Source organism: Humulus lupulus, chromosome 2, assembly GCF_963169125.1.
Source record: "Humulus lupulus chromosome 2, drHumLupu1.1, whole genome shotgun sequence".
NCBI classification, from domain to species: domain Eukaryota; kingdom Viridiplantae; phylum Streptophyta; class Magnoliopsida; order Rosales; family Cannabaceae; genus Humulus; species Humulus lupulus.
Genome location: NC_084794.1, coordinates 182901530 through 182912635, shown reverse-complemented (window position 1 = coordinate 182912635; position 11106 = coordinate 182901530). Strand labels below are relative to the sequence as shown.

Genomic DNA, 11106 nt, shown 5'->3' with positions numbered 1-11106 from the left:
TGCACTATAGAATTGAATAATAAATGTTGTAACAAATATACTATCCAGTAACTATTTATTTGAAATTCAGCTTGGCATTAGCACTTGCATTAAAAAACATCTTGAGGATTTTTTTTTCATGTGCTAAAATATAGCATTAACACTCCATTGGAGTTGTTCTATTAATGATTCTTCATCTTTTCTCCAAAAATAAATAAATAACGATTCTTTTTTAAAAGAATAAAATTAGAAAAGAAAAAGCGGGGGATCAAAATTATAGAAATGTGTTACCTACTTTCTGTCTTAATTGGTCGAAATAAATGATTAGAGGTCGCCAATAGACATGGTTTAAGAGTTCAATTTCTCTTCGCCAGAAATATGTCGTTGTTGTATTTGTTGAATTAGGGCTAAATGGGAGAAATTGTTGAGTGGATTACTTTGTTTTAATCATTCCTTCTTCTGTGTTGTGCCATTAACCACGATTTTAACAGGGTTAGTTTTCTTTGTCTAGGACAATGATATACAGATTCTTTCTAAAATTTGTACAGTTATTTTCTGGCATATTTATTTTTTATTTTTTTGGAAAAGTCTTTCCATCTAATTTTTCATTGTTTGTATATAACTAAAAAAAAACCCAATTTTTTTATAATTTCATTATCGTGTCAAAGGCAATTGAATTGTAAGGGTACAAAACAAACTTGTACATGCACCAGTCATCACGAAAATAGAAAACAATTTTAAGTTATGCCTGAGTGAAAAATAATGACAACAATTACTTCTTTTTATTTTAAATTATATCTACATCACCTTGTATGCTTGGAAGCGCAAGTTGCCACAAGCCAAAAATGAACTTGGCAGCATAAAACTCAGTCCTTATAGAGCCAACATATAGGACTTGATTTAGGCTGCCTAATGTGCTACTCTCTCGACTGTCATCTGAGGATAACATTCAACTTGCTCACTGCTCGTTCTCTTACATCCCACTGCAGAGAGATATAGAAGTAAACATTAACTTTAGCCTCTTTAGGGGGAAAAAATAAGCAAAGGACGTTTGGAATATTTTCACAAACAATAGCTGATGGAATACCTGAAGCTTATTAATTTCCTCATCGGTCAGCGAACGCTCCATGGAGCGGTATGCTATCCTGTAACAGTGACTTGTCATTCCTTTCTTGTTTGTGAAATTGTCTATGAGTTGCACCTGGAGTTCAAAGGTAGGAAGTGACTAATGTTTAGATCATTCATCAAAAACAAGGAATTTCATAGGCTATGGAGAAAAATACCTCGTATGTAGAAGCATTTAGTAAATCAGAAAAGGACAAAACAGTCACTTTAGTATTTAAAAGGGGGAGGAACTTTGTACTAAATATTAGTAAAAAGTTTTCAACCGAAATTAACAACAAAGATATCACATATTGCTCCTACAAGTGAATCTAATGAGGAATGAGAAACAAGATATTGAGATAGATGATATAGTTTCAACAGTTGGGTCTGTTAGGTTTTCATTAGAGTTTCACCATTTTTTTTTTAAATTCTAAAAGTGAGTGCACTAGTTGCCATAGGATTGCTAATAACTATCTAGAGAAAAGCCTAACTAGCAAATATGTCCATAGGCTCTATCTTCCTCTGCTTCCCTTTCTTGCTTCTTCCTCTTTTCTCTTTACTGCTCTCTTTTATCATATATAGTCCAACATCAACATAATTAGGACTTATTGAAGAGGAAGTAGCAATTGTCAAGGAAAGCATGCTGGTTATCACGATGCTCTCCTAGAAATTAGAAATTGTCCTCGAAAGTGTCAGACATTGAATGTTATCAGATTAGCATATTGGTTATAGCTGTTGGAACTTGGTCCCATGCTGCATGGATTGTTCATTTTTCTAAAAGGGGTTCAATGGGTTCTGCAAGAATTTATTCAAAGCCTACATGGATCTTGGTTGTATCAAAGTAGGACTGAGAGTTTTCTTGCAATTGGGGGGGGGGACATGGAAAGATAAAATAATCTAAAGTGAGAAGAATTTAGAATTGTGTGTGTACATGTGGATTGTAGATAATGAAATTGTCTTGTAGGAAGAATGTCAATTTCTTTTTCCAGATATCAAGAGAGTTCACCTATCTTAAATCGTGAACCTTTTTGCGTTGCTTTTTTTTTCTTTGGTGAGCTAAACTGTTTACCTCTGTACATTCCTTATAATTTCACTTGATACCTCCTACTCATGTGACTTTTTTGTTTTTGAATTGCTACACATGAGGTTTGAACCCCAGCCCCCCAACACACACACCCCTGCCACTTGAGCTAGCCTCAAGTGGTTCCTCAGTTGACTTTTTTTATTCCTCAAAGGCTAGCAAAGCAATATTCGAACTCCTGGTAGATTTTTGTTTTAGAAAGAAGAAAACTAATTTTTACAGAGTAATAGTAAAAACTTAAAAAGGCAAAGTTTCCTTTGCATTATTTATCAAGATGATCCTCTTATGTTATAGTTATAGTCAAGATGATCCTTTTATGTTATAGTTAATTTGATTAAGTCTTCTATAAAGAAACTACATTAAATATTTGGTCAATTACTACAGACTAGCAAACTAGGCTACTACTTACTATTGACTAGCGAACTAGGCTGCTAAAATCTCATGTAGCTGTAAAATAGGCTCCAGACAAATGTTGTGCATGTGTATTCCAAGGAGATTGGATTTTTTTAAGGGAGACAAAAAATTCACTTCTGCTTCAGTAGTTCATGCTAAGAAAGAAAAAACAAGGCAAAGGAGGGGGGCAGCTTAAAAAACTTAACAACCAGAATAGTCTAAAACATACCTCCTCAACAAGATCTCCAGCAATTTCTCTAACAACTTCACATAAATTGTTTTCCGTGAATGATTCATCAATCCAAAAACTAATATCTTTGTAACAAGGAGGATACTGAAAAACGGAAAGAGTGGTAAATTAATATTTTGCAAGCAGATTTATGCCATTCAAAATTGCAAAACAACATTTCGAAAGATGCGTGAATGCTTCAGATAATACCTTGGAAAATGGCTTGAATTTAACACCCAGATGGCCAGATGAAAACTGTATGCCAAAATTACTATATCAGAATATCATTAAAATTAGTATTTCACAAAACAATGATCTTGTTCTTTTGCACAATGTAACCGCATTTTGTGGAAGGTATAATAGATCACAAGTAAAACATACAAAAAAAGAAAAGAAAACAATAGATTCATAATTACCTGAGAAGTAAACCTTTCATCAGCTGACCAAAATAGGCGTATATCTGGTATATCAAATAAAACCATTGCTAGCCGCTCTAATCCAAGCCCAAAAGCCCAGGCAACATTATCTGTTTTCCCACTTCTTTGCAATATTTCTTTCTCCGTAACCCCACATCCCAAAACCTCTAACCACTTTTCCTGGTATTATAACAATAAATCATAAGAACTCTGAAGATAAATTAGATCAAGAAGTGATTCAAAACTAGATCATTTTTAAGGCAGAATATTCAATCATGAATATCAACACTGATAGACTAAACTAAACAGCCAGAATTTACTTGTTTACTTTCCCTCTCTAATTACTAATTCAATTCAAAACTTAGCTTTTTATATTTTATTTTAGAAAAGTTTATGAAATTCTCTTTTCTTTTTTTATTTCGATAAAAGCACATGAAAATTTGCTTAAAACAAGTACAATAACCTGAAGAACAAACAACAACATTAAATGTCTTAATTATAGGGAGGCCAAAAGATTTGCAATCCAGCTTCATGAAGAAGTACGGTCACACATGAGTGAACAAACAATTGCAAGATAATTACTTTTTCCTCCGGCATTATTCTTGTGATGTGTTAAATATGAGATGGTGAATACTTGAATATCAGAGATTATTTAAAATACAAACATACGTATATTTTTACAGCACTGTTACTTGTTGAAAATAGATAAGTTCTATATGTATATACTAATACCATTCAATGCTTTTAAACATAATGTTTTGTAACATGGTCAAACTACAGTTCTCTGTATTAAAATGTAAACTACAATGTCAAGGCATTTTGACCACTTAATTATACAGAAAGTATATTGTTCCAGGTAGTGCAGTCAGTAATTTTTTTTAAATTTATATATACATAAAAAGTGTTACCTTAATGGCCAGTGCCAGTATTATCTTTGTCCTCATTTTCAAAAGTATGATCATACAATGTGATTCTTATTTGCTTGCACACTTAAACTTTTTTTTTTTTGGAAAAAAAAAACTGCATAAAATTTACAAAAGAATTACATGGTGTTGAATAGTTTTATCTCATTTGAATCAGAAAAGAAAAGTTAATGCAGAGCATACCTGGAAAGAAGTGTCAAAGAAAGGTCAAAGAAAATATAGAAGTTAGTAGCATACCTGGAAAAAGATCTCAAGTTCAAATGATGGACTGGTGAATGGAAAATATGTGTCAATCCAGCGCATTTCAACAGCGCCTGAAAATTTAACCATATTTGACTATTAAGGGTTCATAAAAGAGCATATTCAACATGGTTAATGATATTTAAAGCAAATCAACCCCTAAATTTTAAGCTTCTTGGCACCATGTTAGTATATTTTCAAATATTACTAAAACCCACCCTAAGAGATTAACTTTCTTTTCAATTAGTGTATTTTTATCATTTTGTCTGATCAATTCATCATTATGTTATTACTATCCAAATGGAAGTAAACACCAAGTCAAATTTAAGGCAAGAACAGATATTATGTGTAATTTCCCAAGAAACATGTACCAAATAAGTGGCGTGCCAAACCCTCAAGGCACTCCTTTAAGTCTTTAGCAGCGTAAGATGTGGCATCAATCCCAGACGTATCCCAATCATTTGGAGAAAACACTCGAACACCTTCCATCTGGCAATAAAGAATTCCATCAAACAAAATAAGAAAATTGATGGGGGAAGACAATCAATTAAATACAAAGCCAGAAACAGCTCAATACTATGAAATGAAGTATATTGATAGTGTCTTTTCTTTTAAATAATAAAATATACACAGTTTTCAGCACAAGGATATGCATAAGATATCTTATGTACAAATTTCCTAAACATGAGAATTTTGGTGGTGAACTTTTGATTTTCATGCAATATTTAACATTTATAATTGATACCACTCTTTCATGAAGAAAATGGCAAACGGATAAAGGATTCCATCTTCTCAACAGAGGCACAATCAATTGAACATGAATATCATCTCAAAAATACTTGAAGTTGAAGCTCATCAAATAATTCCCTTCCCCAAGAATAAAATATTCTCTACACTTTCGTATAGTTTTGTTTATTTATTTTTCAATAAGAAATGGAAAACTAAATAAAAATATATATACATTTAGATTTATATATTCAAAAGGAGTACAAACATAATAGAAAATCAGAGGACCGGAAATCCTCCAAGAAAAGAAAAGAAATGACCAAAAGAGAGAGAGAGATTTGCAGAAAATATCTTATAACAAGAAAAAAAACCATTTAAATGACTACAAAACATAAACCCAAGAAGGTACCCTTAGCTTTCAACCAACCCTAGACGGTGTTTTTCCCCCATATTAAAATGTTTTATTATTTCCCCAACCAACCAACCAACAATTTTCTAGCATAGCACATTTCTAACTAGTATTTATACAGTGACTATAAGTTCCAGCAGGTGAAAAATTTTCCTGGCATCTGTTGCGTCAACTACATGCATTTCATGTTCTCGTCAATAGTCAATATTATCTTAGTTTCCTGACATAAACAATCATGATACTCATCTACTCTGAGGCCAATGACAGTAATTAAAACTATTTTTTTTTCTCAATCACATTTTATTTAATACCACACAAGAACCGAGTTCATGTTACACATAGGCCAAAGCCAAATTTTGCATTAAATAACCTGTTCCTCATGCTTCATTTATTAAACCACATACACCCACATATAAAGATGAAGCTATACAACACTAAACCCTGATCGGTGATTAGTTAAAAACCTGATGAAAAACAGGGTAATGAGTTGAGTCAATGGAGTCCCTACGATAAACATCTCCTGTTACAAGAAAATGAGTGTGTCCATTTCTTAGCAACTCCGCCTGATGAGCACTTGTATGGCACCTCAAAACAGTTTGTGAGTCAACATAATATGTGTCATTATAACTTCGGCTCACATGATCGGCAGGAACAAGTACATCATCAAAGTTCTGCAAGGAGTAGATTTTTGTTACAAAATTGTATAAAATAAAATATTTAATGACAAATACAAATCTATAATTGAGCTTTACTTCATTCCATAGTAAGAATGCCTTAAAAAGTTCTTTCACGTTCAAAGCAACCACAATTACCTGAATATTTTCATGATAAAGTAATAAAAATAAAAAATACATAAATTAAATGCATATCAAAATCAATGCTGGGAAATACATAGCACAAGATATCCTAAAATAATAATAATGATGATAATAATGAATAAGATTGAACACAAACAAACAACAGCCATTTCAAATGGACTCGTCTAACAAAATTATAAGGAGACAAAAAGACTTAAAATATCAGAGAAACAGAAACACTGTAAATTGTATATGCTGCATCAGCATATTGCCAATATAAATATGTACATATATCTGCAGACAGAGAAGCAAAAGGGCTAATTGGAGCACCCCTGAAAGGATTGACCTCTAACAAACTGTGCACTCATTCTTGAGTCTACCTGTTTTACAGTAACCAATGGACATAGGTCATCAAACTTATCGAACTTGTTGGAGTAATTAGTGTCAAAGTAATCATAAATCGCATTCTTAAGAATCCCAATAGGATGTTGATCTCTTCTGTGGAGTTGCATTCCAAGCTTGGAGAAAATTGTATCCGGAACATTATTTGTAGGATCATCCCTCACAACATCTACAATTCCAAATACATATAATCAACTCATTACACATAAATGAAGAAATTATATATATATATATATATATATATATAGTTGTTGATACCAGGCGTAATGCAGAAAGACAAAAAAAAAAATTAGCTCATTTTCCTTTCGGGTAAATTGCTTTCTTGGTTTTTGGGATGAGGATTATGATTTTCTCTATATCCCTCTCTTTTGTGTACTTTTCTCCTAATGAATATACTAGTATCGTTTCTTATCCAAACAGAAAAAAGGGACTGTGTTTTGGAAAAATGGTTGTAAACCATTCCCAATAATATCAGTGTACCATGATACTAAGACATTAAAATGCAAAAAATTCATAATCAACACCGTAGCAATCTCTAAGAATCATTTCACCAAACAGTTTACAGGTATTATTTAAGTAACTGGAGATTGCCATATTCAACGTCTGATTCCTTTTTACTTCAAAATTTTCGACAATAAAAGACTAAATAATTTATTCATTTTACTTGAGAGGGACATAAATGTTCAACTCGAGATTAATCGTTTAGTCAATAGAAAACTGATAAGAGAAAACAAAAGAAAGAAAAAGAGATAAGATTACCATGTTTGGCAATCTTGACACCTCCAAGCTCCAGCGATGAAACAATAGGCTGCCTCCATTTCTTTTGGTCAAGCTTAGAAGAGGAAGAGGAGAATGGTAGAAGAAGAGTGAAGCTTCGTAGACCATTTCTTTGGAGTGAGCTTCTTGGGAAACTGGAGAAGTGGAAGACTTGGCTAATAGAGAAAGCTGCAGTTGCCATGTGAAATTCGTAGGTGGACACTTGTTAGTGAGCGACGGCGGCGGACGGTGGCAGAGACGACGGAGGAAGAGGGTGTGTTTCAAAGGAGAGAAGAAGGAGAAAACATGGATCGTGCGTTTCGGCTAAAGTTTTTTGGAATATGCTGAAACCATTAATTGTATTACTTAGTCTTTCCTCTCTAATCCCGTCGATGTATGCTCTTGGGTGGGCCTGGTGTGGCGTGCCGCCCTTTGGCACACCCACATGGACCATTTTGTAGATGAGCATGCTTAATCATTAGTCAAGTCTTATACCAAGCAACCTCATAAGGTAGTGGCAGTTTTGTAATATTAAATATATCTCCCAGACAAAAGTTATATATGTTACTAGAAGATTTTATTTCCCTAGAAGGCTCCTTAGGGGGAGGTGGCCTGGTGACTTAGGGAAGCACCATGGCCATCAGCAGATAGGGGCCAAAATTGTGTACTTCCTTACCCTATCAATGCTATATATTAATAAAACAACATTTATCCATACTTGCCCCTGTGTGCTTCCTTGTTGCTTATGTGTTACTTGTTTGTTATCTTCGTTGGGCCATTGCGTGCCACTTGCATTGTTGTGTGCTTTGTGTTGTGTGGACGTTCCTAGGAATGACTTGCTTTGTGCTTGCTCATACTTCGTTATTGCCCGTTGCATGTCCGAGATGTGTATGTGGCTAACTGCTGAGTTTGTTTGCCTGCAGGTGTGTGTTGTAGGCTGACTTGCTAGCTTGAAGAGTCTGCAAGTGTCGCACGTTCCATCTAGTTGGAGTACCCAAATAGCCGGCCCGTGACAGTTGGTATCAGAGCCAGGTTAGAAAGAGCTTGGCAAAACACACTATGGTGAGCAACACTCAGAGGACTGAAGCTCTTGAGAAGCGGTTAGGGGAACTAGATGGCTTGGACGAAAGGGTCAGGGATCTTTCCTCTGCAAGTCAGGACTCGGGATCGTCTGATGCAAACAATCGCATAGCTGCGCTGGAAAAGGAGAATGATGTTCTCCTATCCAGAATAATTGCGTTGGAGAAAAGAAACACTCCAACAAGTACTTATGTTTCCCCTCGGTGGGAAGAGCGCATCGCGGCAGTGGAGCGCATGCTGAAGGAACAAGAAGTTTCCATAAATGACACTACGGAAGACTGCAGGGAGGCAGTTGGCGTGCTCAGAGAAGAAATGGCTGAGCTAACTGCCAAGGTAAACCTGACCATGCGAGCGGTTGGGAATGCCCCTGCAACAGGGCCGATAGGTATGGAGTATGGTCGAGCTAAAGTACCCGAGCCAAGGCCTTATAACGGGGCTAGAGACGCAAAGGATTTGGAGAATTTCCTCTTCGACATGGAACATTATTTTAGAGTCGTGCGGGCCGATTCGGAAGACAGAAAGGTCGCCATGGCTACCATGTACTTGTCTGGGGATGCCAAGGTGTGGTGGAGGACCAAGTATGATGACATAGAGAATGGCAGGTGCACCATCACATCTTGGGCAGACCTGAAGAGAGAATTAAAGACACAATTTCTGCGAGAAAATGTCGCTTACATAGCTCGACGCCAGTTGAGAGAGCTCAAACAAGTCGGGACAGTCCGAGAATATGTGAAGAGATTTTCGGGACTAATGCTCGATATAAAGGACATGTGCGAAGTATTCAGGCTCTTCTGCTTCCTCGAGGGATTGAAACCGTTGGCCAAACAAGAACTTCAAAGACAGCGTGTGTCTGATCTTGCCACCGCTCAAGCTGCTGTTGAACGCTTAACAGATTACACTCCGGAGAGCAGCCTGCCGAAAAGGGTTACTCCTCCAACCAGCTCAAGTAGCGCTGGGAGTAAGAAGTCTGGGAAGTCCTGGCAGGGCAAGAGTGGGGAAGAGAAGAGAACAGCTAAGTCCAATTCTTCCAGTGGGACAGATGCTGCTCCAGGGAAGAAGCCTCTAGCTTGTTGGCTATGCAAAGGCCCACATAAGTCGGTAGTTTGCCCTTACAGGGGCAAGCTGAATGCCCTCATTGGCCAAGAACAACAGGGCGAAGGAGAAGAGGAAGACGAAGAGTACGCGCACATGGGCGCTATCCGCCTGTTGAATGCTCTCAAGAAACATGGCGAGAAAGGGAAGAAGACCCTGGGGAAGGGACTAATGTTCGTGGATGCCACTATCAATGGAAAGCCTGCCAAAAGCGTGATGATTGATACTGGCGCCACCCACAACTTCATCTCTGAACTTGAAGCAAAGCGACTGGGACTGAAGCTGGAGAAAGATGCAGGTCGCATGAAAGCGGTCAACTCCAAGGCCTTGGCCACAACTGGCGTGGCTAAAGGGGTAAAAGTGAGAATCGACACGTGGGAGGGGCAGACTGACTTAGTGGTCGTCCATATGGACGACTTCGATGTAGTTTTGGGAATGGACTTTCTAACCGAGAAAGGTGCCATTCCAATTCCTGCCACTGGAAGCTTACTCATAATGGGAGAGACTCCTTCAATGGTGCCTGCAAAGGTGAAACCACCCCCTGGTGTGAAGCTTCTATCAGCTTTACAGTTCAAGAAGGGTGTGAAGAAGTAGGAGCCCACTTATGTAGCTGTACCCACCATGTTCGAAGAAGTAGTGGAAGAGATTGTTCCACTAGAAATTACGAGGGTCTTAAGGATGTATGGGGATGTGATGCCAGATAAACTCCCCAAATCCTTGCCACCAAAGAGGGGGATTGATCATCAGATAGAGCTGGTGCCCGGAGCGAAACCTCCAACAAAAGCGCCATACAGAATGGCACCCCCTGAGCTTGAAGAGTTGAGGACACAATTAAAAGAGTTATTGGAGGCAGGCTTCATCAGACTGTCGAAGGCACCATTTGGCACCCCTGTGTTATTCCAGAAGAAGCACGATGGGAGCTTGAGACTGTGCATCGACTATAGGGCTCTCAACAAGGTGACAGTTCGCAACACCTACCCCATCCCTCTGATTGCTGATTTGTTCGACCAGCTAAGTGGAGCCAAATACTTCACAAATTTGGACTTGAGATCAGGCTACTACCAGGTGAGGATTGCAGATGGGGATGAACCAAAGACAACGTGTGTTACTCGATACGGAGCATTTGAGTTTCGAGTAATGTCGTTTGGGTTGACAAATGCACCTGCTACTTTCTGTACACTGATGAACCAAGTATTCCACGAGTATCTAGATAAGTTCGTGGTGGTGTACTTGGATGATATCGTGGTTTATAGCGCCATGATTGAAGAGCATCAAGAACACTTGGCTCAAGTGTTTCAGAAGTTGAGAGAAAACCAGCTATATGTGAAGCACGAGAAATGCTCGTTTGCACAGGAGAGCATCAAGTTCTTAGGCCACGTTGTGGAATGTGGTCGAATTCGTATGGATCTGAAGAAGGTGAGGGCAATCCAGGAATGGAAAGCCCCCACAAACGTGAAAGAACTCCACTCCTTCTTGGGC

General features: G+C 37.4%; 1 protein-coding gene across 1 annotated transcript; it reads right to left on the bottom strand.

Moving 5' to 3' along the window:
• Positions 1 to 602: 602 nt before the first annotated feature.
• Positions 603 to 7829, bottom strand: LOC133818784 (phenylalanine--tRNA ligase, chloroplastic/mitochondrial). Its single transcript, XM_062251829.1, has 10 exons — positions 7459 to 7829; positions 6678 to 6868; positions 5965 to 6171; positions 4737 to 4854; positions 4363 to 4439; positions 3203 to 3382; positions 2997 to 3041; positions 2787 to 2891; positions 1067 to 1180; positions 603 to 962 (listed from the first exon to the last, which is right to left on the bottom strand). The coding sequence occupies exons 1-10, from the start codon at positions 7655 to 7657 to the stop codon at positions 912 to 914; spliced, it is 1287 nt and encodes a 428-aa protein (XP_062107813.1). The 5' UTR covers positions 7658 to 7829; the 3' UTR covers positions 603 to 911.
• Positions 7830 to 11106: the final 3277 nt, after the last annotated feature.